At 36.3% G+C, this 28,000-nt stretch overlaps 1 protein-coding gene across 1 annotated transcript; it reads right to left on the bottom strand.

Annotated features, from left to right (window-relative positions):
• Positions 1–13: 13 nt before the first annotated feature.
• Positions 14–28,000, bottom strand: bgnb (biglycan b). Its single transcript, XM_051096385.1, has 8 exons — positions 27,693–28,000; positions 13,290–13,567; positions 8,082–8,194; positions 5,155–5,368; positions 4,917–5,027; positions 4,595–4,688; positions 1,404–1,542; positions 14–1,326 (listed from the first exon to the last, which is right to left on the bottom strand). The coding sequence occupies exons 2-8, from the start codon at positions 13,534–13,536 to the stop codon at positions 1,129–1,131; spliced, it is 1,116 nt and encodes a 371-aa protein (XP_050952342.1). The 5' UTR covers positions 13,537–13,567; positions 27,693–28,000; the 3' UTR covers positions 14–1,128.

Below are 28,000 nucleotides of genomic sequence, written 5' to 3'. Positions count from 1 at the left end.
GGACTCGTCAAACTCGTGTTAACTCAAGTTTTATTAGTCACAGCTTTCAAACCATGATGGTATGCCACTTCTGCTCCTGAAGTCAAGCTGAAAGATATTTTATTGGGACATGCAGTAGCGTGCAGCACTGCAGCCTAAATGCATGCAGGGTCACTGCCAAAGAAAACATTAGAGAAACAATGCTACAAAGAATAGATTTGGAATTCAAAGAGAAACTGTGCAAAACAACATAACATTACAATCCTTTTCTGAATCAGCCTCGAACCCAAAAGGGCTGGGTAAAAACACGAGGCATTTGGCTGAATGTAACTCGACAACATAATTATACTGTGTCTGTGTAAAGTTCCTCCATTGCCCTAAAGTACTCCCACAACAATAAGACCCCTGAAGCAAGGCAATGACACAACAAAAAGAGAAAAAAGAAAGCAACATTTTTTTACAAACAACACAGATACACTTATTATAAGCACCATGAATTGAACACCTAGATTCAACCTTCCCATTTCAACATCCAATCCAAACTTCTCTAGTAATAATACATAAACTAATATATAATAATAACAATATAACAGTACATATCAATAATACTAGTATAAAAAAATGCCAAGCGAACAAAGAGCCCTTAAAAAGTGTACTGATAATGGTAAGACTTGACTGTAAATGGTTTATGGTTTTGTTAATAAAGCCAGTTGTGTTTATTTTTATTGCGCCTTTCTTTGTTCTTTCAGGCCTGTTCAAATCAAGAATGGTAACTATAAAGATAACGATAGCTATAATGTTATGTTCATTATGAGCACGCTGCAGTTTTGTCGCCTGCCCCTTTAAATGCTCAAGCTCTTTAAAATGTGGATTCTGATTGGCTGTCAATATTTGTATTGTTCATTAGCTGAAAAAAAGTGGTCTGATAGTGATTCCATTCTTAAAACTACATCTTTATCATTATAGTTAACATCCTTTGTGTGAACCCTTAGACTTCATAAACAAATACATCCATAGATACGTAATAAGGAATTATTTGCAAACACTGTTTGTTGACACCATTTTGGCCCACTTTCTCCAAGTTTTTTTCTGTTTTGTTTCATTTCCAGCATTGTTATTTGTCCCCAAATCTGTCTTTTCATCCAGTCCCTATTTCTTATAGTTTCCGAAATGAATGGCCAAACGGTCGCCAACGCAGCGAAAGGTGGCAGGCTGCACCTCCCAGTAGTTAACCGGGTTGCCATAAAGGCTAATGCCGTTATAAAAGCTCCTCTTCATGCCGAAACCTCTAGGGCAGAAGTCATTAACATCCACTCGACTTATGTTGTTGGAATGAAGGTAGACCACCTGAAAAAGAGGCAAAAATCAGTGATCGTGCATGTGAGAATGGGACGCTTTTTGTTCATCAGTTTGATATCTCGCACCTGCAGATACTTCATGTCTGCCAGTCCCATGGGGATGCGGGTCAGCCGGTTGTTTTCCAAATGCAGTTCTCTGAGATTAGGGATGTATGATAGGCTGCCGTTCTCAATCATTCGGATGTGGTTGAAACCCAGACCCAATCTGGCAAACAAGGACAAGCATAACAATGAATAAGCGACTGACAGTAGACGGGCCGCACACATTGTGACAGACATCTAGTGAGGTGGAAACACAATAGACTGGAAATGCTGTGAACAGACATTGGGTCAAATGCAGCCCCACAGGACAAACCGCACTATAAAAATCCAGCAAATTCAGGACTTTTCAGGAAAAAGAGATTTGCATGAGTTAGAACAATACCAGGGTTATTATTTAAATATTTTTATTTAAATTCCTTATTGTTTTCATCTCATATAACTTACAAATTGTGTAGTACATATATAAATACCAATAAAATGATGAAAGTTATTTGCAAAATTATATCAAAACAGCTGCAGTACTTGCTGACATTGAAATGTGCCATTGCAGTTATATTTAGCAGTAAATTTCACTCTGGCATCTCTAGGGCATCTATGATTCAGCACTGTTGGATGGCCCACACAGGAGAAGAACTTGTCACTGGATTTGCCCAAGTTAGCAAATTCATGGCATATAATTTTTTAAATAAACACATTTTGTTTAAAGGGGTCACCAGATGCTAAGTTCACTTTTACATGTTTTTTGAACATTAATGTGTTGGCAATGTCTGTACAAATCTACCCTATAATGATAAAAATCCATGCAGTGGTTTGTAATTCATCTGTAAAAATAACATTCCCTTTTTCAAATCGAGCCATTCTCAGATGCCTGTCGTTGTGGCGTCACATCAACAGAGGCCGCTCCCACCATAGTTGATTGACATAAGCGTTTTACCTCAGATCAGCTGTAACAGTCCAACCTCTTTGTTTCGATGCCAGAGCAGGGATTAGACAAGAATATCTCTGGTGTTGTGAGGTGTTGTGTTGCTGGATGTAATAATGAATGTAGTGGTTGTCATTTACTCCCGACATCTGAGCCGCTGAAGATGCAGCAGATAACGTTTGTTTGTGAAGGGAATGCGCCTCCCGATCTACATATATCCGTCTATGTTTGCATGAATCGTTCGTGATCCAGCTTCACTCAAGTTTTTTTTTAAGAAACTTTGCGATCGCCTTTCCTAATAATGTGCTAGTTAGCAAGTTTAGCAGCTAAATGCGGCTAAAGTAAACAGGCTCGTCTCTCCACAGAGAGAAGAGAGGGGCGGAGCGAGCAAAGCTCATTTGCATTTAAAGCAGCCTCGACCAGAATGAGATGATTTTTGCAGAGCTGATTTTGGCAAGGTAAAAAGGGTGTTGTTTTAAACTACCATTAAGAATTTTTAACCAAAGTATGTTATAGACTTTTCATTAAGACCCTGAAGAATCACATCAACTTGTGAAAAATGGGCATCCGATGACCCCTTTAAGGCCAGTTGGATTGACCAAATGAGAATTAGTTTTTTGTTGTCTTTTGTTCCATGGCTTAAGTTGACTGCTGAATGCTGGTTTGTTACTGTGATTTCAGACCAATCATATCAACCAATAGTGGTTGTATTGCATGCATTACATTGTGTTACATCAGACAATCCCACTGTCTCTAATTACTAGTATCTGAGTCTAAGTCTGAGTCCAAGTCATTAAAGGATTAGTTCACTTCCAAAATTAAAATTTTCTGATAATTAACTCACCCCCATGTGATCCAGGATGTTCATGTCTTTCTTTCTTCAGTTGCAAAGAAATGAAGGTTTTTGAGGAAAACATTACAGGATTTTTCTACATATAGTGCACTTCAATGGGGATCAGCAGGTTTAAGGTCTAGATTGCAGTTTCAGTGCATCTTCGAAGCGCTCTACACAATCCCAGATGAGGAATAAGATTCTTATCTAGTGTCATTTTCTTAAAATGTATAAACTTTTAAACAACAAATAACAACCTCATGCACTACGTGATCATACTGGAAAGGTCACATGTGACGCCCTATACAAAAAATGTTAAAACAACGATGTTGGATGATTTTGAAATTGGAGGAAAGAATGAGATTTCGCCCTACCTTTTTGAACCAAAGTACACAGACGTAGAACTAACCACACGTGACTTTTCCAACGTGATTATGTAATGTGTGAAGTCGTAGACGCACACCGCAGAGCTACTGCAAGACGAGCATTTATGGTTAAAAAGTATATCCACTTTTTAAATTTTTTTTGAAAATGACAGATTGTTTTGCTAAATAAGACCCTTATTCCTTCGCTGGGATTGTGTAGAGCCCTTTGAAGCTGCACTGAAACTGCAATTTGGACCTTCAACCCACTAATTCCCATTGAAGTCCACTATATGGAGAAAAATCCTGGAATGTTTTCCTCAAAAACCATATTTTTTTTCGACTGAAAAAAGAAAGACATGAACATCTTGGATGGCATAGGGGTAAGCAAGTTTTTATCTGGAAGTCAACTTATCCTTTAACCAGTTGAGTTGGGGTGGGAGATGTTTTGTGTTGTTATCTTAATTTTATGTTGTTACTTAATCTTTTATCTTTCATGTTACATGTTTTGTTTTGGACAGTATTCTGAAAAGTCCAAAATGTCCAAGTATGTGTCAAATTCGAGTACAAGTCCACCCGAGAGCGTCCAAGTTTAAGTTTATTCACAACTGCGGTCTGAGTTCAAGCACCCCAACTCTACTAATCACTAGAATTTACTCGAATCCCTTCTAGAATTTACTAAAAAAGTTGTTAGTTTTATTTCATTTAAAAATACTGTTTCATTGCAAGCTTTTGTCAGCATAATAGTTATAATTAACAACACTTCTGAGACTGGCAGTTGAGATATTTGTGAAATTGAGAGGAAAATACTTGACTCCAGGTGAACTGCAGTTGTTTTCAGTAAAAATAAAGAGATTTCACAGAATAATAGATTTTCAGGAGGATGAGATGACAAAGAAAGGGTCTAAAATCTCCTTTGATTGCTAACAAGTTTAAATGTTTTGTATAAAATTATACTGAATTAATTTTGTCTGTTTTGTTAATTTTCACATCATTAAAATTTCATTCACCAGGTGGCGCTGTTGCTTTATAGAGAGCCCATAGGCTGAGAAAAGGCATGTTGTGTGTTGGCATGCAGGAGAGTCATGAGTGGCTTCACCTGTACAGGTGTTTATAGCGGCTCAGGTCCTCCAGTTCGATGGCTTGGATCTGGTTATTGTCCAAGTGGAGCTCATGAAGACTGTCAGGGAGGTCTAGGAGGAGAGGAACATTCATCATTATATAATTGGAAGTAGCACCACGTCTCTGCTCTTAATATTACATTAAAACTCATGCAAATTGTGATTTATGACCAAGGAGATTGCTAAAGCTCACTCAAGTGAGAAATTGAACAGTATTATCCAAATGTTCTTTTTGAAAGTGAATACGAGGCTATCATTTGACAGTCTTTAATGACTTTTATGATTATTCTAAAGAATCACCTTTCGGTATTCCAGTGAGTTTGGACTCAGAGACGCGCAGGTAGTTGAGTTTCAGGCCTTTAAAAGCGCCGGGCTCAAAGCCGCTGTTCTGAATAGGGTTTCCGCCCATCTCTATAAGAAGCATTCAACATCAGACAGAATATCCCATCACAAAAACCAGCAGGCTCCATCTAAAAAAGGAAATGGTTTGGTCAGACTGTAACCTCTATACCACATAATGGCGAGCGCGCATACAAACCAATGCAGTTCATGCTGCCCAGACCAGAGAACGTTCCTTCTGCAACCTTCTTAATACGGTTCTCATGAATACGCAGCTCCACCAGGGATGGGGGAAGGTTCTTGGGTACCACTGTCAGGAGGTTACGGGAAAAATAAAGCTTTTTTAAGTGTAGGAGGGGTGTGAAGGTTCGCGGGTGGACTTTGGAGATCATGTTGTTGACCAGTGACAAAGCCTGGAGGGAGACAGGAAGACGTTAGCATTTGCTTCGTGGAAAGTCATGAAAAGATGATTGATAACAGCTTGACCATGAGCATTAAATATGTACACAAAAACAAATGACTTATAAATGATGTTATAACTTAATGTCATGTTCTTTTTTTTTTTTTTTCTTTTACAAGCCATGTCAAATATTGTGTTTGGTGAGAAAGGCTGAGTAAATATTAGGGATAAATATTGGGGATAATATGACTTCTAAGAAGGGAACTAAAACATTCAGTTTGGCAACGGCGTGTGTTTCCCAAACTACAGGAGCATTCTTCTTCAGAGACTTGAACTGTTTGAACATCCTGTCAGGCTGTTTTGCACCGAGTGCCAAGCGTAAAGTACTGCGTGCTGCAAATGAGAGACCGATTTTTCAAGAGTTAGCCAAAACATGCTTGTCTTGCTGTTTCTTATGTAAAATATATAAAATAAGAAACTTAAATATTAATGTTAAAATGTAAATATTCAATCTAAATGTCCATCTACATCCACAGCATTAAAGTAAACAGCGACATATTTAGCTAACATGGAGCTTGATGGGCTGCATCAGCCAATGGCGAATAAAAAACCAAAAGAATCAAGCTGTGAAACTGGCACGTATGGAAGCCCGCATGTTTCTGCCACTGAGTAAAAAAAAAAAGTTATTGCAACTTTTTTCTCAGAATTGAGAGATATAAATAGAAAGTCAGAACTGCGTGATATAAATTCACAACTCTGAGGAATGAAGTCAGAATTGAGAGATATAAACTCTTTTAAAGACTTCACAAAGACTTTTTTTCTTACAAATCTAAATTTGTATCTCACAATTCTGACTCTTTTTTCTCATAATTGAGATATAAGCTTACAACTGCGAGTTATAAAGTCAGAATTGCCTTACATAAACTCACAATTGAGAGTTTATACCACACACTGTAAAAAAATCCTGTAATCCTGTGGTAGCAGGATTAGGTTTTACTTAAATTTACATTGAAATACCGTAATTTCATTTACTGATGAACCAACATATTGATTAACCAACATACTGAAGTACTGAAATTTGTTTTGTACCTTTGTAATACACTTGATAACCACCAAAAGCAGGTGGTGAAGAGAAAGTCACATGATAAACCAAAGCCCATCACAAGCAGCTTTAAAAAATTAACATATATAGAAGGTGCACAGTGTCATTTACACAAACACTAAACACCATCATGGTAACACATATGAAACTGAAATAATGCAATAAACATTCATTTAACAACATTAGATGTAACATACAACCCTAATGTACAAAACTGATAAGAAAAAACATAAAAGATTAAACGTAGTTATTTCAACAAAAAAAAAATCAATCAAAATTGAAATGTAATGCAGGCAATTCTGGGAATGTCAGTTTACTGTTATTCACTGTAAATTTTACATTCATTTTCACTTCAAAAAACGGTATAGTACCGTAAAATTACTATAGTAAATTATAGTTTTTCACCGTATATAGTAGGGGAATTTACCATTAACCATTTAACAGGATTTCACTGTAGCATTTTTACAGTCTTTTACCGTTAAATTTACGGTCATTTTTTACAGTGCAATTCTGACTTTTTTTCTCAGAAATGTGATATAAACTTGCAATTTCAAATTCTAAAATCAGAGTTTCTCAATTGCGAGTTCATATTATGCAATTCTGAGAAAAAAATCAGAGTTGAGAAATATAAACTCACAATTGTGACTCTCATAATTGAGACATAAGCTCACAAATGCGAGTTATAAAGTCAGAACTGCGTTATATAAACTCGCAATTCTGAAAAATTAACAGAGAGTTTGTATCTCACAATTGACTTTTTCTTATAATTGAGTTCATATGTCACAATTTTTCTCAGAATTGTAATATAAACTCACACTTGCAATTATAAAGTCAGAATTGCAAAATTCTGACTTTTTTTCTCAGAATTGCAAGTTCATATCATGCAATTCTGAGAAAAAAAGTCAGAATTGAGAAATGTAAACTCACAATCAGAATTTAGTTTATATCTTGCAATTATTTTTCTCAGAACTGTGTTATAAAGTCAGAATTGCGAGATAAAACTCACACTTCTGACTTTTTCTTGCAAATGCTAGTTCATGTCTTGCAATTCTGACTTTTTTCTCATAATTGAGATATAAGCTCACAATTGTGAGTTGTAAAGTTCAATTTTGAGGGAAAAAATGACTGATATGTTCTCTGAATCTAACAAATCTAAATAACTTGTAATTGCATGTTATAAAGTCAAAATTGCTAGATATAAACTCTCAATTTTAAGAAAAAAGTCAGAATTGAGAGTTTATTTCTCAGAACTGCAACTTTATTTCTCAGAATTGCGAGTTTATATCTCACAGTTGTGAGAAAAAAGTCAGAACTGCGAGATAAAAAGTCGCAATTACCTTTTTTTATAATTTTTATTCAGATGCGGAAACGGGCCCCTATAAGGCACACATCAGTGAACAGCACAAGAAACCATCCAGACATTCAGTTTTATGAACTTTCCCATCTGAATAATATGTTTTGGGGAAAATTCTATTTTACATAACTTGCACTTTATTTTACATTCAGCCTCATCTATATATTCTCACTTATCTCATTATTAACTGAGAGTAGAGTTGATTGCTTTTCTTTGAGCCACCTTCACCCTTTCTAGTTCTCATTTCTTTGATCAGTATCGGTGTCTTACATAGAGGTTTGTAAGTCCTTTGAAGTCATTCTCCTTCAGTTCTGTGATGCGGTTGTTCTGTAGATCCAGGAGTTTGGTGTCTTTGGGAATTTCCTTGGGTACTGCAATCAAACCTAAACATGGAGACAAAATGTTTACAGCTAATTTAAAGCTTGTAGGATATAGAGCATACAGATCTGTATACAAACGTCTGCACAGAGGGGGCCATTAGCTCACCATCTGGTCTGGATTTCCCCATGACAGGGCTTTTTATTTGACATCAATATAACAGAATTAAATAGTGAACACAATTGAAAATCTGAACAATTACAGGATGTTTATGACAAGCTATTAGTTAGATATAAACCAGTTATTGTGGCCAACTACGTGCTTATTGTGCATTTTCAATTCCGTGTCAGGTTTATATTTGCATCAGTGTATCTTTATATTAGAGTGACCTGAGGATGTTCTGCCAGCACTTTAAACGGCCACTTTAAAAATCATTTAGGTTGTTTTGCTACACATGGACCACATCACAAAACTATATGTAAACTCCAGCAGAACCACATCAAAGAACACATCCAGCATTGTGTCTGTTTCAGCAGTGAAGTGTCCAAGATTCTAAATCAGGCCAATGATTCATGATGACTTCCAGCAGAGCCCAATAATTTATACTAAGCTGGGTTCAACCTCTGTTCTTCTCCGGCCATTTATAATGTTCTTGAGAACCAACTGCCAAGGCGTCTAGCTTCCAACAGGAGCGAACAGTAAAATCACTGAAATATTAAGCATATCAAAGGAATATATTGATGTATTTGGGTTAAATAATAAAACCTTAATCTCTACAGACAGCAGCCTGCCTTCAGTTACCACAGAAAATCATTCTGACATTTTTCATTTGTGACAAAAACAACTTCTGGATACCTTAAAGGGATAGTTCACTCAGAAATGAAAATTCTGTCATTAATTACTCACCCTCATGTCGTTCCAAACCCATACAACTTGTTCATTTTCAGAACACAAATTAGGATATAAAATCCAAGAGTTTTCAAGAGCATAGACAGCAATGCAACTGACACGTTCAAGACCCAGAAAGGTAGTAAGGACATCATTAAAATAGTCCATTTGACATCAGTGGTTCAACCTTAGTTTTATAAAGCACGTCGAAGACTGACACAGAAGAGTACAAACTGAATAAAGTCATTGTTTTTGTTTTGTTTGCGCACAAAAAGTATTCTTGTAGCTTCATAAAATAAAGGTTAGACTATTTTAATATAAACAGACTTAATTTGTAAGGATTCAAATCATTTTTGAAGGGTTTGCACACAAAAGAAATCATTAAGTTTAAGCCATTTTAAGATACTGTGAGCTCTTGAAAATATTTCCTGTTCTCCTTCCAAGCCTTCTGCCCACCTGCCACTCAAACCGACAAGTGCTCAGCGACTTTAACCAGCCGACCGCTGACAAACACAATGCCAAACCCCAGAGCCCAGCTCATCACGGCCCCCCAACCACAGCTCTGCACACATCTACACCCCTTAATAGGAACATATTTTATGATGAAGGCACATAACCACCTAAATATATACACACAGTTATGGACATCTGTTATGAATAAACATCACCATCAATTCAATTACAGCCTGCATGGCAGAATAACTTCCAGATACGAAAGAAAATAAAAGAGCGCAGTGAATGGATCAGTGTATTACGAGCAAACCTTCATCGCAGGGAGAAAGCATAGAAAGGACCGCCTAAAGCGAGGGTTGTATTTTTTGATTTTTATATTGAATCCACAAGCATAAACAAAGATGCAATGACATTTGCGAAAACAAAAACACTTGCAAAGACCAAAACACATGGCATAGAGCATTCATGCACATATGCAAACACAGTCAGACATGCACTAACTAAAAAGGAATACATATAATTAAAATAATAAGCTCTAAATTCTAAAGTTCTTGCTGCTTCTGTCAGTTCAATGGCTGTAAATGTTCTATGAGGATCATAACTTGGTCAATCTTGGCTGGAGAATGAAAGAGCATGTATTTGTAAGTATGACTATAGGGTTACAGCGGAGCTTCAATGAGTGCTGCTGGTGCCACGCACAAGAAAAATACACAAACTGGCCAAATTTTGTCAGGCTTTATTCAATTTCTGGAGCCTACATCTAACCCAGGCCTTCTCACTTTCCCACATACTAAAAAGGCGAGCTCCGGCATCTGCTTTATGGGTGCACACACGCATGGTGGTTAGTTTGTTTGTTTTGTGTTTATGTAATTGTTGTACATGTTTGTCCATCCACAGTTTATTTATTTAGAATTGAAAATTGAATGATCGCTGAAAAGCATAACATTTACCTGAATGACAAAAAAAGTTCCCACAAGGTGATTGTAAATAGTTTAAACTTCAGTTTAGTTAACAGTAAAGTTTCTAGTGTTGGGGAAAGTTACCTTTAAAAGTAATGCATTACAATATTGCGCCACAACCCAAAAAAGCATTAAAGGATTAGTTCACTTCCAGAATAAAAAGTTCCTGATAATTTACTCACTCCCATGTCATCCAAGATGTTCATGTCTTTCTTTTTTCAGTCAAAAAGAAATTAAGGTTTTTAAGGAAAATAGTCCAGGATTTTTCTCCATATATTGCACTTCAATGGGAATCAACAGGTTGAAGGTCCAAACTGCAGTTTCAATGCAGCTTCAAAGGACTCTACATGATCCCAGCCGAAAAATAAGGGTCTTATCAATCGTAAAAGTAAAAGCCTTTTGCACCAAAAGTGAAATGAATAAGCCTCAGGCCAAAGGAAATTCACTTCTGTATGGTAGAGGTCACAGCTCAAACGAACCTTTTAGCTACGCTGTCATTCTGGATTGCATGAAGCGTAGGAGAAGAAAGTTCAACACTCTTCAGCAATAAAAAAGAAAGAAAAACAAATCTTATGTTTAAGGTCATTTTTGTTTATTGGCATGGCTAAATTGAATCATTAAATGTCAGCAGCACATTTCACTGGGATTTTGCGGTTTTTATTCATTTTGAGGAATACTGAATCTGTTTTTGCACAAGTGAGATGAATAAATGCATGATCACATTTAGTCTAGATTAGACCAACAATAACATCATGTTCACACAGCACAAACAATGCCTCTGCACAACTCTCAATTTCTCTCAACATGGAAACAGAAAAGCTGTCAGTCAATGAGATGAGAAAACACATTTGGAAAAGTAACTCAGATATTTTCTTGTAAATGAAAAAGTAATGCATTACTTCACTAGTTCACTAGTTACTTGTAAAAAGTTATCTGATTACGTAACGCATTACTTGTAATTTGTTACCCCCCACTATGAAAGTTTCCTCTTTGATTGTAACTCTGTTATTTCCTATCTGTGGAAAAGAAAACAAGAGCATCTAGAAGCAATTACAATAAAATGAAGTGGCCCCTATCCAAACCCTCAACTTTTAGTCCCATCACTTTTGTGGATGTACTGCTGACAAGACACAACACAAGACTATTTCCGGCCTTCTGAAATCAACAAACACTTATCAAAGACTTACAAATCTTCATTACCTCTTTTTCCCTCTCACATTCCTTTTCACTTTTTCTGTCTATCTCTCTCACACGGTCTTCCTGTAAAACATCCTGTGTGTGTCATAAAAACAACACAGAACCACTCCTACAGTTTAATGGAAAATTACACAGACATTTTTCATTGTTTCCCATTCAGGCTCCAGTTTTCTTAGAGACTAAACTACAACAAACAGTCATGTTCACAGACGATTGTCTGTTTGGACGTGGAATGTCAAACAGTCTCAGTAAGATGCTTTTGATATGGAATTGAAACATTTTAAAGATCTGATGATTTATTGTACAGTTAATGTACATATTTGAATGTTTATTGGCCTATTCAAACAAAGAACAATATTATATACTAGATATATATTAGAAGATAACTGTAACACTGACTATATTAGGGCCCACACCAACAGAATCCCTCCTTTTATTGTAGTTTTAAGTGTGAGTTGCTGTTTTGTCATTGGCTGCTTTAAATATTTAAAGATTCTGATGAAGTCAAATGTCAGAATCTGCAAAATGTTAATTATTGTACCAAAATAAGAGGGATCATACAAAATGCATGTTATTTTTTTATTTAGTACAACCCGTTCAAAAGTTTACATACACTTGATTCTTAATACTGTGTTTTTACCTGAATGATCCACAGCTTTTTTTGTTTGTTTGTTTGTTTAGTAATAGTCGTTCATGAGTCTCTTGTTTGTCCTGAACAGTTAAACTGCCAGCTGTCCTTCAGAAAAATCCTTCAGGACCCACAAATTCTTTGTTTTTTCAGCATTTTTGTGTATTTGAATTCTTTCCAACAATAACTGTATGATTTTAAGATCCATCTTTTCACCCTGAGGACAACTGAGGACACATATGAAACAATTACAGAAGGTTCAAACTCTCACTGATGCTCCAGAAGGAAACACGATGCATTAAGGGGGTGAAAACTTTTGAATAGAATGAGGATGTGTACATTTTTCTTATTTTGTCTAAATATCATATTTTTTTCATTTAGTACTGCTCTTCAGAAGCTACAGAAGGTACTTACATGTTTTCCAGAAGACAAAATAAGTTAAATTTAAACCGATCTACAAATTCAAAAGTTTTCACCCCCCCAGCTCTTAATGTATAGTTTTTCCTTCTGGAGCATCAGTGAGCATTTGAACCTTCTGTAATAGTTGCATATGAGTCCCTCAGTTGTCCTCAGCATGAAAAGATGGATCTCAAAATCACACAGCCATTGTTGGAAAGGGTTCAAATACACAAAAATGATGAAAAACCAAAGAATTTGTGGGACCTGAAGGAGTTTTCTGAAGAACAGCAGGCAGTCTAACTGCTCAGGACAAGGGACTTGTACAAATTGGGACTTGAACAAATATAAAAAAAAAACAAAAAAACCCACAGCTGTGGATCATTAAGGTAACAACACAATATCAAGAATCAAGTGTATGTAAACTTTTGAATGGGGTCATTATTTTCTCCTGTGGACTATATGAAAAGGTCTTTTATGTGAAATATCTTATTCATGTCAGTACTAAATAAAAAATAACATGCATTTTGTATGATCCCTCTTATTTTGGTAAAATAATTAACATTTTGCAGATTCTGCAAGGTGTATGTAAACTTTTGGCTTCAACTGTACATAGATAGACAGTTAAAAGATACTCACTTAGGTCTGAGCATTGCACCACACTGAGCTGGCACTGGCAACCAAAGGGGCATAAGAACACATCCGGCGGCAGCTCCTCCATAGCCGAACCCTCTTCATCTCTCATCATCACCGTCTTCAGATCTCCCACTTCTCCATCCATAGCAAAGTCCCAGAATCCTCTCTGCTCAAAGGGCAGAGCCAGTAAGGGAGCAGTCAGGCTGCAGACACTGAGCAGCAGAAGCAGGAGAGAGCGGCAGGAGACCATCGCAGAGATACAGAGGCTTACACACACAGACCTGCATGAGAAGGAGACAAAATTTAATTTGACATAACATAGTCTTTTCTGTGTGTTATTGTCATAAACCTTTATAAATGCAAGGTCTTTACTTTCCTTGGAGCTGAATGTGTTTATTACGCAAAGGACAATGTAGTTACTTAATAAAACTTTACGTCCTCTCTTCAAGTTCAGCCCGCAACCCATTTCCTCAGCTCTGTTTGTAATAATTAAGACAGTTTTCACAACGTACTTCAAAGGAACAGGATGGAACTAGGTTGTTATTTGGGGTTCGGGAGGATATTGTACCATTGCCATCTGAATATGAATACATCATTCAGCACTGGACATGCCGTCCCTGAGAAACACTAAAAGCTTTGACATGGACATGTGAAAACATTACTCAAAAGTAACAGTACTAAAAGTAAAAGCGCATAAATAAGTCTAATGTTAAAAACATATAAATGAGAACAAACTTTTAGTTTATCTTTTGGTATCATCTGCTGACATTTAAAAAAAAATAAGCAAAGGGCAAACTAAAGGGACAAGCGGTGAGCCTGTGTCTGTAGAACAGGTCTGGTCAGACGGTGTGCGGTGGTGGAAAAACTCAAACTGACCTTCTTAAAACATATCTTAAAACAAGCCATTCATTAGACAGGAAGGAGGTAGGAGGGGATATTTCTGACAGTCTCTGTTTGTATGTGACTAAAAGGGTGGGGAGCCACTCATGATGTCATTTCTCAATGTCTTCCAGCTGAGTGTTGTGACGTCACCAGACATTTCAGGGCTAAGATGTGGTTAAGGATCTGGGGACCTCGCTGCTGATACCTTAAAAATGGGCCTGTAACCTAAACCGCAAACCCTATTCAGTCACCCCCCCCCACCCCCCACCTGTCAGTTCCTGACTTAACCTTGGCCCGTGTGTTGAACCTGATCTGACCAAAGCCTAAAATTAAAGCCAACACCTGTTCTAAACCCAAATCTACACTGTGCATCCTGAACTTTAACCCTGAATCATGCACGTTCCTAATACCTCAGACTAAATGTGATATCTCATGGCACAAACTCAAGCAACATAACATTACAATTATCCTTTAAATCCAACCAGCTGGGGAAAAAATTCAGTTAATCTCACTGCCATCATAGATGATTGTCTTTACAAGTGAGCCGCAACACTTTAATCCATAGTATTCCCTATACATGCTGGGAAGAAACACATGTGGATGAGCGAGAGGAGCCAGATGTCAGATAATGTCATGTGTCCCAAGAGAGAAACTTAATGTCTTTCCATCAAAATTTACTGCCACATTCAAAAATGTTCCCTCAACAACATTATAAGTCAACATTATAAGCATTCAAACCCCGAATACTCAATCAAATGAAAATAAACAACCTACAGGAACATTTTTACATGAAAGTTAATTTAAGTTTCCTAAACTCTGTTTTTTGTGTTTATCCTTAACTTTAAGAAAAAACACTAAGATACAACTAAGATTATTATATATTTTATATAAATTATTTTCAATTCTATGAATCCAAGAAGACCTCCCTTTAACTTTATGAAGGGATAGTTTTCACCCACAAATGAAAATTCTGTCATAAATTACATGTTGTTCCAAACCCGTAAGACCTTCATTCATCTTCAGAACACAAAATAAGATATTTTTGATGAAATCCCAAAGCTTTCTGACCCTGCATAGACAGAAACGCAACTACCACATTCAAGGCCCAGAAAGGTAGTGAAGACACCATTAAAATAATCAACGTGACATCAGTAATTTAACCGTAATGTTATGAAGCTACAAGAATATTTTTTATGCACAAAGAAAAAAAAAGATGACTTTATTCAACAATTTCTCCTCTTCTGATGGCCTTACTACCATTCTAGGACTTGCTGTCTATGCATGGTCAGAAAGTCCTCGGATTTCATCAAAAATATCTTAATTTGTGTTCTAAAGATGAACGAAGGTCTTACGGGTTGGGAACAACATGAGGTTGAGTAATTAAAGGAGAAGTCCACTTCCAAAACAGAGATTCACATATAATGTACTCACCCCCTTCATATCTTTCTTTCTTCAGTCGTAAAGAAATCATGTTTTTTGAGGAAAACATTTCAGCATTTTACTGCTATGGTGCCCCGATTTTGAACTTCCAAAATGTAGTTTAAATGTGGCTTCAAATGATCCCAAATGCGGTTGTAAACAATCCTAGCCAAGAAAGAACGGTCTTATCTAGCATAACGATCGGTTATTTTCATAAAAATAATACAATTTATATACTTTTTGTCAAACGATCATCTTGTCTTACTCTTCCCGACCTCTCTTCCGGTTCGTGACAGTTCGTCGAAAAACCCCCCATCTCATGTTCTTGGATGACAAGGGGGTGAGTACATTATATGTGAATCTTTGTTTTGGAAGTGGACTTTTCCTTTAATGACAGAATTTTCATTTCTGGGTGAACTATCCCTAAATAATGGCATAATATAATACATTTGTCAGTCACAAACGAACAACTGAAGGAGATGTGTCAAAAAAGTAGCCCCAGTTCCTATTTATGCATAGCAAACTCACAGTAAAGACTCCTAAGCTTAGAAGGATCCCACACAAATGTTGCTCATGTAAATGTGTCCGTTGAGTCCTTTATGTCTGCCATTTCACACAGTGCCTGTGTCATTAACTGAGTAATGAGCATGGATGCTTCTGCCGTTCCCCTTGGCTACTCCTCAATCATCTTCTGTGAACATTCACACTTGTTGTCTAGGTCTGAGGCAAGAAAAGATCTTTGAAATTACTACAAATAGACATTTACATTAAAAATTTGTCACGGTGGCTGACAGTTCCCAGAGCTGACCATATGTAGCCGATCCAAACACTTGCTAAATATCAGTTCATCCAAGGTACGCATTAAAGCCTAAAGTATCCAATGGAATCCCATTCTTCATCCTGGCATGCCAACATCTATGTGTGCTCCTCTCATATCGTCTGCCCATCTTTCACTTTAAAGTCAAACACGTGGGAAAGCGACAGACGTTTTTTATGCCACTGACCTGGAATAAAAGCAAACAGGGAAGAAAATGTACCCATTTATAAAAATAGCGACTAAATTATACTGTGCTCCCCAAAAAAGGTCCGGTTTGGACTGGCCAGAGAAATGCGGGGAGAGGGCTGAGGCACAATTACACACAAGTCCTTGCATCCTGCTCTTCATGGAAGAGTTTGAAAACTATATGCGTTATTTATGTACACAAGCACCATAATACTGGTAAGTATATGTGCCGTTTTTATGAGATAAAGTACTGTTGCGCTCAGCACTTCCAAGCAGAAACTCTTTAATTAGAAGCTGCTCAACAAAACAAGGTGTCTTGAGTGGGATCTCAGTAGTTGTGTTTGTATATCCGCAGAATACGGTTGTACGTGCTGTTTGGAGTGCTAAATACAGATATACTGGGCACCACAAATTTGTCATAAATGCAACAGAAAGTGTCTTAGAATCTATTTGGGAAAACATTCATTTTGTTAAAATGTGTGCCAGTGTAAGCCACCAAGGCAGCACACAAGCCATCCCAGCTAACAAAAATATAAATGTTTTTCTAATGTTCCTATTAAGTTCCTGTTATTTCTAAATGTTTTTCTAAAGTGGACATCGGATGAAATTTTCCCTTTTTTGCGTATAGTTTCTGGCATGTCAAAAAAGCTAAAAAGAAAACACACAGCCAGTTTGTTATGGGCTGTCTGAGTCGAAAAGTGCGTTATCCAGCGAGCTGTTTCAATTTGCAGCCGGTTTCCACGTAGATTGCCAACTATTTGAATAAGACCACCTCCAACCCATTTACAGCAATGGTTCCCAACCACGTTCCTGGAGGCCCCCCAACACTGCATGTTTTCAATGTCACCTTAATTAATCACACCTGATTCAGATCACCAGCTCATTAGTAGAGACTCCAAGACCTGAAATGTGTGTCTCAGACAAAGGAGAGATGCAAAATGTGCAGTGTTGGGGGGCTTCGGTGAATGTGGTTGGGAACCACTGATATACAGATATATTCCCGTGTCATGTGTCGACACATCTCACGGAAGAGAGAGGTGAAGTGAGCAGTAGCTCATTATCATTTAAAGAGACATGCACCGAAACAGATTGACTGTGAACAGAGCTGTTTTTGACCAGGTAAAAAGGTGTTGTTTTACACAACCACTGAAGAATTTTACCAAAGTATGTTGCAGACATTTCATGAAGACCCTCAGGAATCATACCAACTTGTGAAAGTGGACATCTGATGTCCCCTTTTACATTCAGAACATCCAGTTTTCTATATGTTCTAAGAAGACTTTTTATGGTTATTTAAACATTAAAGTGGACATTAGATGCAAAAATCACTTTTACATGGTGTTTGCATATAAATGTGTCTTAGCAGTGTGTTGACACAACCACTCTACAATAATAAAAAAAGCCATTCACTCCTTTTTTTTGCAATCCCCAAAAAACCTAAACTGTCAATTATTAAGCCGTTTTGATTTTCTGAGCAGTATGACATCATACTGCTCAGGCGCCGCCTGCAACTGTGCCATATTAGCATATTTCTGCCCTCAGTCAGTTGTACACTGTCTGCCATTTTCTCTACGCAATGCAGGTGTTTTGTAGTTGGATGTAAAAGTCAACAAGAGTTTTTATTTTCTTCAGACAGAAGAAGAGGTGGGGTGAGCAGTAGTTCATTATCATTTAAAGAGCCATGCACCAAAACGGGTCACTGTGGACAGAGCTGACAAGGTAACAGTGCATTCACACAGGGCGTCAATGTCTCTCATTTACTTTGAATGGAGTGACTTTTTTTTTAAATCCCCATCAATCATAACCACTTTCCCAGACCAAGAGAAAATCCCTTCACTGATTCTTGGTGGAGTAACGTAGTTTTGGCAGGCCCCTCCCATGTTTATTGTCTGACACTGGTGTTTTAGCATACACCTGCCCTGAGTGAGCTGTAAACAGTCCGCCATTGTTTTGACGCCAGAGCTGGAGTAGACAAGAATGTCTCCTAAGCCATTGAGGAGGTTTTTTTTGGATGTAATAATGAACATGGCGGTCATCATTTAGGCCTACTCCCGAAGTGAGTATATGGTTTTTTTTTTTTGTTTTTTTCTTATGAATGTTTGCTACTCGCCTTTCCTAATAATGTGCTAGTTAGCAAGTCCTGTGACGAATGCAGCCTCAGAGAACTGCTCGTCACCCCAAGGAAAATAAGGGCGGGGTGTTATCATTTAAAGAGACATGCACCAAAATGGGTCGCTGTGAACAGAGCTGTTTTTGACAAGGTAAAAAGGGTGTTGTTTTACACTATTGAGAAATTTTAACCAAAGTATGTTATAGACTTTTCATTAAGACCCTAAAGAATCATATAAACTTGTGGAAAATATGCATCCAATGACCCCTTTAAGAACCGGTCACCATCAACAGCATCAGTCTCACTGTAGAGTAAATCACTTATCCATTTAGTCACTGATTAGACTCTTCCTCACCAAAGAGTCATTTTTTTGGTAAAGTCTGATTCAAAATGAACCAGAGCCATAATTGTGACCTATAATTTAGTGAGACTTACATACTAAAGACTTGAGTCACGCACACTTGTTAGTAAATACACTTCCCAAACGGTGCCTATATAAAAGCAGCCAGTTAAGCAAAAGCCACATACATCTTGATGCCTTTGACAAAAACATACAAACATTAGCTGATACAAAGATAATCTTATCCCACAGCCTTAGCCAAACATGTCAGTGGACAATCCAAAGCTCACAGCACTTATCAATCCAGTCTAAAGACACAGTCCTCTCCAGAATGGAGATTTGAGGAATGGTACGGACTAGACATAACAACCACTTCTGGTGATAATTACACAGCACATACTTCTCAATGTGGAACGCAGACAGCTATTTCTATCACTCAAAATGTCAGTTAGTCCTAAAGTCATGAACATGTGAGAGAAATTAAGAGAGAGTGGAGGTAGAGATGAGAAAGCACGTGCGGACAGAAGTAAGGTGAAAGTGAAAGTGCTGTATTCTCTTAGTCTTAGCCAAGACGATGTACTGTACGTCTGAATAAAGACCAGCTGTTTTATCCTGGTCCATTTGGACCAGAAGTACAGATTTTTACTTGTACTAACAAATGTTCTCCGGCCTGACCACAGTTTTTTAATCAAAATGGACACTACTGTTCAAAAGTTTGGGGTTTTTATTTATTTGATCAAAAATATAGTCATTTTGTGAAATATTGTGTTTTATGTTGTAATATATTTCAAATTGCAATTTATGTTTGTGACGGTAAGCAGAAGTCTTCAGTGTCACATGATTCTTCAGAAATCATTCTAACATGTTAATTTGATGCTCGGGAAACATTTCTTATTATCAACACTGTAACAAAAAAATAGTTGTTTCAACTTAAAATAATTTGTTACCCTGCTGCCTTAAATTTTTTTGTTTAGTCAACTAAAACATTCCAGTTGTCACTTAAACTATTATTAAGTAACTTAAAATTTCAAGTTGACTAAAAATTGTAAGGCAGCAGGGTAACAAATTATATTAAGTTGAAATGACTTAAATTTTTTTTTTGCTGAAAACAGCTAATATTGCTTAATATCATTCTAGAAGCATGATACTATTGTTACATTAGAAATGTTTTACTGTCACTTTTGGTCAATTGAATGCATCATTGCTGAAAAAAGTATGAATTTCTTTGCAATAAAAACCCCAAGAAACACTAAGCCTAAACTTGTGAATGCTAGTGTACACTGTAAAAAACAATTTGTTGAGTCAACTTAAAATAATTTGTTACCCGGCTGCCTTAATATTTTAAGTTCAGTCAACTAAAAATGTATTCAACTTGAAATGTTAAGTTATATTAAGTGACAACTTAGATATTTGAGTTGATTCAACTTAAAATTTTAAGGCAGCTGGGTTACTTACCCATCTGTTAAGTTTAACAAACACAAATATCTAAGTTGTTACTTAGTACAACTTAACATTTCAAGTTGACTAAACTTATTTGAGTTGACTGAACTTAAAATTTTAAGGCAGCAGGGTAACAAATTATTTTAAGCTGACTTAGTTTTTTTCTTTTATTTTCTATTTAACTAATAAGCTTATGAAACACTGCTCTTTCATATTTTGATCTTGTGCATCAATACATGTCTTTTCTCTTCATTAAAACAATTAATTTCTGTCTAAATCTCCACCTAGTCTGGTATTTCTGAAAAAAGACAGACAGCAATTAACTAAATGTCAGATTTTAATAATAGAGCACACAGCAGACGCCTCTCCAGAAATGACAGAGACTGAGCAGTGCCCACACAGAGATCTCTCTGAAAACTGCAGCATGTTTCCCATGATTACTGTAATAATAATAATAGAACACAATACTTACACATTAGCCAAAAATGGAATTTCCCTCCACACTGTGAGGCATGTGTTTAAGTCTGATTTGTACATCTTTAAGACTCACTTATAGAGTTAAGGTTGAAAAGCTAAAAGCCAAGGCTATGGCATGTCTGCCATTGAGTTATACAGTGAGATAAAATCTATAAATAAAACAAGAGATAAAACATCTGAGAGAACATCACAAGAAAAACATCAGAGTGCAGAAATATGAAAGAGTGCTCATCAACATCTGTTCCTGACCTTTTCACAGGATGTTTTGTTAAAAAGCATACAGAACAGAGATTTGTTTCATAACTAGGCTGTTGTCATTTAGAAAAGTTTCGACTGTGGCTTTGTTAAATCTATAAGGGATACTAAAATTCAATAGACCTTAGACAGGGTAGTACCATATTCAGATTATGAAAGTGATAAAAAATAATGGGACAGAAGTACAGTGCGTTGAATGGCTTGTACTGTTGTTTAACAAACATACAGACTGTTCAGCTGAAAAAATATCTTTCTCAAAAAAAAATAAAAAAAAAACCTTACAGTGGACAAAACTTGGCAGAACTTCCGGGACATTATCTGCTATAGGGAAATAAAGAGAAGAATAAAAAACTGTTTGCACTACAAACCACTGTGTTCATATTTAAGATAATACATTAAAATAATATGGTAAGACACACCAATTTGCAATATTAAGCAGCAAAATGAGCTGTTTTGTACAGCTAAAAATAGCTGGACGTGGAAGCCACACCCTTAAAATTAACAAATGTCTGCGCCCACTCTTATGAAAAATAAGGTGAATAAAACAGTTTGAAAGTTGTGAGTTGTGAAAAAAAGAACCTTAGAGCGTAAATCTATCCCAGTAACACTTCAGAATAGGAAACACATATTCACTATTAACTACAAGTTTTCCCTCAGTAAACTCGTAATTTGCTGCTTTTTAATAGTTAGTAAGGTAGTTGTTAAGTATTGGATCAGGTTAAGGGATTTTGAATACAGTCATGCAGAATAAAGCATTAATATGTGCCTAATAAGTTCTAATAAACAGCCAATATGCTAGTAATATGCGTGCTAATAAGCTACTAGTCTTTAAAATAAAGTGTTACCTCAATTTCTAACAGTCTTTTTTTCATCTGTGCTAAATTCAATAGAGTATCTGACCTGATTAAGGCCTATTATCAAAATCAATATATATATATATATATATATATTTTTTTGTACAACCGGTTCCTAAAAATATATTTTTTTACATTATGGCCAACAACCAGTAAATGGCCTGTATTTAAAAATCAATTGTTTTTGTCAATGTCAAAGAATTAATAGATCACACTATAATGTTCAACAGAATATATTCAACTATTATTTTTTTTTTAATTTGATAAAGAAAAAAAGTTTATTTGAATGATAAAAAACTAAAATAAACCTTTACAATCAGCATTGTTAAATATTTGCTTTATTCTTGCACTGATCCTCTGCATTAAGATTAGACAATGGCAAAAGTCATCTTAAATTCAATATCCAAAGGCTGATTAAAAAAAAAAGAAACACTAATATCATGATATGGGAAGAGTGCTGATACAAAGATCAACAACACTAGGACTTTTCACTAGTGATCGACTGATATTGATTTTTTTTATTACCGATACCAATAATTTGCATGTTTATGTGCCCGATAACCGATATGCAGAACCGATATATATTTACTGTCATCTTTAAAAAAGTGTTGAAAATTAGCAGTCTTTCATGTTAAATTTAATCTTCATATTACAACACTAAAATATTTTAATTATAAAAAGCATCAGCTGCAACACTAACAAGCAAAATAAATGTAGAATGTCTAATGTTTTCAAATGGAGAAAATAAAAAAAGGACAGGAGTCATATCAATTGCGATCCTGCCCACAATTCTCAAAACACCCACAAGATGACGCCGTTTATCTGTGAATCCGATATCAAAACTGATAACTGTTTATGGCGAAACCTTAAATATCGGCAAAATAACGGTAAATCGATATATCGGTTGATCTCTACTTTTCACTTTTTTGTATCAATTGTTTGTGCCTGTGTATTATACAACCCCAATTCCAGAAAACTTGGGACGTTTCATGAAATGCCATAAAATCAAGAATATGTTAACTGTTCATTCTCTTTAACCTTTATTTAATTGAATAAAGTACAAAGAAAAAAATTCCAGTGGTTTCAGAGGCCAACTTTTAATTTTAATTTGTAAATATAACCAAATTATGTTTTTTTTTTATGGCTGAAACACGCTCCAAAAAGAGATGGGACAGATGTTTAACACTGTGCCACATCAACTTTCCTTTTAATTACAATGTTTAATTGTTTGGGAATTGAGAATACTAATACTTTGAGTTTTGCAAGAAAAATTGTCTAATCTGGCTTCAGATGCTCAGCAGTCTGTGATCGTCGTCGTCTGATTCTCCTTTTCATGACTGGTCATACATTTTCAATAGAAGACAGATCTGGACTGCAGGCGTCTCGTTTGCGTTTGCATCTGTCGCTGATAAAAGTCTGGATGGTCCCTTTGGTCTGAGAGCTTGATGTACATTTTTCCCAGAAACAAGCTGAAATGTGGACTCATCTGACCACAGCACACACTTCCATCATCTTTTTGACTATCTGAGATGAGCTCTGGCCCAGAAAACCCCATGGCATCACTGCATAGAATTGATATATAGCTTTTGCTAGAGTAACAGAAATTCAAGTTGCATTTATTGATGCATCTGCAGAATGTGTTAAGTGAAAGCAATTTTCCGAAGTACTCCTGAGCCCATGTGGCTATATTTAACACCGAAGCATGACGGTTTCTTATGCAATGCCATCTGAGGGCTCAAAGGTCATGCACATTCACCTGAGGTATCTTGCCTTGCCCTACATAGACAGACATTTCTCTGGATTCCCTGAATCTTTTCACAATGTAATAGTTGGTAAAAGACCTAAATTCTTTGTAATTTGTAATTTGCTACAAAGTGAAGAGGCATGATCCAACTTCGCTTGCAAAGACTCCTTTTATACCAAAACATGATATCCTCACCTATTTCCATTTCACCTGCTTACTGTGAACTGTTTTATAACAGTTTAATTTGGATATTCTCTAACCTTCTCACTTCTTTTATTTTGCCTCTGTCCCAATGTTTTTGGAATGTGTTGCAGCCATGAAAATCAAAATTTTGTTATATTTACAAAATAAAATTTAAAGTTCGGCACTGAAAACATTGGACATTTTTCTTTTCACTTTAGTCAACGGTTAAAGAGAATGAGCAGATAACATATTCTTGATTTTATGGCATTTCACAAAACTTCCCAACCTTTCTGGAATTTGGGTTGTATACAGACTGACAGTGTGCATTAGTGCTGAGGATTTGTCAGTGACTCTTTCTGCTGGTTAAATCATTATACAGTATTATTATACAATATTATATAGCTGACAGAAAGTGACTAGTGACAGTTTTCATGAGTGAGTTAAGGACTCATTAATTCAAACGATTTAGCGTTTCATTTAGGAACAAAGCATCACCATGTTGGCATAGCAAAAACCGACAAAGTAGACAGTAGGGCTGTCATCGACTAAAGATTTTTCTGGTCGACTAGTAGTCGTTCATTTAAAGCATTAGTTGACTATTAGTTGCATGTTTATTAATAAACCATATAAATCATAATAATGAGCCTCTAATTGCCTACATAGCCTAATAAGCGCTCAAGGGCACACAAAAAAAGCTTGCCACAGCGCACCGGCAGATATTACAACTATGAATGTGTCAGGGAAAAACAGCAAGTAAACTGCATTAACGTTTTAATAATTTATTGATAAACTAGTGCTTTCTATTTGTTTTTTATTTGAATTTATTTTTATTTGAGTTCATTTAAAAGTAGACATTTCACTCTCTATAAATATTTTTCATGTCTGTGAGGCAAGTATACACAGAGTTTCAAAGTGACGTGCTCACGTTCACAGAGACCGAGACGGCAGAAAGCACATCCTGTTTGCTTTCATTATTTTACAAAAGCACGTTTTGTTGTTATTGTGAGTGCACACAAATAAACAGTCTTTACAGATTCGAAAGTTGTATTACTTTTATCTGTATGACCAAAAATGACTATTTTAAGAACAGTGATCACACCGGCGCAGTAAGTGCGCTATTGTTCAGCTTCCACACTCCGCACAGACTCTTCTATAGCGCACAATTTGCTACGTTAACATTAGATTGAGCTGCCATGTAAAGTTGCTACTACTTACATCTTTCAGATGAAAAGCCATATTTGAGATGGATGAATATGAGCAAGGATGAATGATAGGTGAGCATTTGGATGTCCTGCCCATACTTCGCCACTTCCTGTGTTTTTTTTCTGCAACTAAGCGGCTAATAAAATTTTGGTCGACAAAGCCAATTCTTGTCAACCAATTGTTAGTTGACTATTAAGGGACAGCCCTAGACAGTGTCTAAAAAGCTAAGTGTGACACTGCTTTATTAAAATATCTGTTGCACTTTGTTTTACAGTACATGTATTTACAGTGTATATATATCTAAGAAAGTACTGGTAATATAAGGTAACTACATAGGGGAGGTTAGGTTTAAGGGTAGGTTTAGGGTTAGTTCCTAGTTGTTACCTAGTTACTGTAATTACTACAATAAGTACATAGTATGTACATGAGGAACAGGACTGTAAAATAAGGTGCTAATTGAGCTTAATCATCATTCTTTTCCTTTCAATGGAATGAACACATAATGTGCGTAATGCATTTAAGCTCCACAAATGTGCACTGATAACACTCACAGCAGAATATGTGGTACTAATGGTGCGTTCTATTTGTACTTAAAAGAAAGAAATACTGAGTTCCAAATATAGGAACTCAGAATCTCTGCGTAAACCCTGACTTTTAGAATCCAAAATAGCTTCTCAGTGCATTAACTTTAAGTGAAACAGTAGACTTGGACACTTTTGTTCCCAAAAAACTCAGTACACACAGTACTATCCATCTACTATTTGTGGACATGATACTTCAGCATTATCTATGAACAATACTGTTTTTTATGAGTTTTTATTAACTGATATTGCTAACAACTGAAGTGTCTGTCTTGGTTTTCTGACTTGTGCACTGGAATGCGGTCAACTCGGGTGTGACGTCATTCCCAGCTCCAACATCCGACTTTTTAGGTAAATGGAACGCAGCATAAGCGAGTTTGCTATTTACCCACAGTATTTCTGGTTTCCGGAGCTGTGGGGATAAGACAAAAATTCTAGGAAACACTACTTTAGAAAAAACATAACAACCAAATATTTTTTCTAGATCTTTGAGTGGGATTGTTAATCAAAAATGCCTTGACCATGAGAAGCTGAATGTTGAGAGTTAAATTATGGCATTTTCTAACTGACATACCAAAGTTGGGAGGAGGAAGTTGTTCGGTTTGCTGCACTAACCGTGGGAGCCAGTGAACTCACATGACCTCAGTGAATCTGTGGTTTGTCACATTAATTAAAAAGAAGAATTTCTTTCATAACAACAGCTTTGACATATTAAATGTGGTCTGATTGGGAGACTAATGATACATTTGCTTTCACTGTTCAACAGCCAATATAAGTCTGACATCACCAATCAAATATATGAAGATTTCCAATGATGTCTTCTCACGAATAAAGTCAAACATCTAAATTGATGATTGCGTCTGTTGCATGCACATGTATAGGCTACTTACTTTTCTCTCTCTCACTTTCTCCCCTGACAAACCATTGGGTGGTTCTGGGCTCTGTGCGCACTTGGCAGGAATTAACTGCTGGCTTGACTGTAATTTGTTAACTTCAGTCCCTAAAAAAAGCTTCTGCCTGGCAATGTCTATTACTGCTCTGCTTGAATGTGGCGACTGGCACAACAAAGAGTGAAGGCAGACCTGATCAACAGAGCTGGTTGTTAAAGAGTTATATTGAGTGTTTTTTTTTTTTTTAAAGATACTGCCCATTTCCACAATTTTATATGTAGACAATTCTACGATAGTGAGGGGAAATTAAATAGATTTGTGCTCTCAAACGTGAAGAAAAATGAAACAATCAAATCAAACTTACTGTAAATAAATTATAAAACATTATTCTAAATCTGACAGAAAAGGACAGGATTTTTATAGGGGTATCATGGACCTATTTTTTTTTAACGTGGTAGTTTAATGAACATACTTAGAATTAGACAGTGTTGTTTTATATTTTTCTTATCCTGTCTGCTTATCAGTTTGATTCTTTTAGTGGCAATTCTAATTTCTAACATTCTAACATTTTCAGCATCTATCTATCTATCTGTCTGTCTACTTATCTATCTGAAAATATAGGTTCATGTGAGTAAACTATTTAATAAATTGTTTATTTTTATATTTTTTTCCTTTACTTATTTTTTGACATTTTGTGTATTTCTTCATAAACTAAAACAAACTCTTTTGCGGATTTAAACTTAATTCTTTAACCACCCAAACACAGGTTATCATTTAGCACACCAATATCTGCACAACTCTTTCCTCTCTGCATCTGAATAAACAGAGAGCAACAAGTTTGCACATGCATAAATCTAAACTGAGAAGGTTTCACAAGGTTTTGGTTTCATAAGTTTTAATGCTCACTAAAGCTTAAGCAGAAACTTTAAATATATGCAAACAAAGGTTCAGCATGCAAACTATCAAAAATGGGTAAGTAGCTAGAAAATGAATGAATAATAATAATAATTAAAAAAAACACTTACCTTAATTTGGGCTGCAATATTTCCACACTGAGCGCCCACGACCGTATTTACCTTCAGTGTTTGTTACTTGTGCTTTAAAGCATGTGTTCTCTTCGGCGTGACTTGGTCTCCTAGTTGTAACTATCCTAACTAACTCCCACGGGTCATCAAGCCTGTATCTGTCAGTGAGGCGGAGAGCTGGACTGGTTTACACGCGGAGAAAATGGGCGCACACAGACGCGCGGGTTTGGGTGGGTTGAACAGTTAATGCCACAACTTCAACCAACCGGCCGCTCTCATACAGTGATGCGCACTCACTAGTGTGTCTT

Source organism: Labeo rohita, chromosome 23 (genome assembly GCF_022985175.1).
Source record: "Labeo rohita strain BAU-BD-2019 chromosome 23, IGBB_LRoh.1.0, whole genome shotgun sequence".
Taxonomy (NCBI): domain Eukaryota; kingdom Metazoa; phylum Chordata; class Actinopteri; order Cypriniformes; family Cyprinidae; genus Labeo; species Labeo rohita.
Note: the sequence above shows the minus strand (reverse complement) of the source record. Positions and strands in the feature narration are given on the sequence as shown.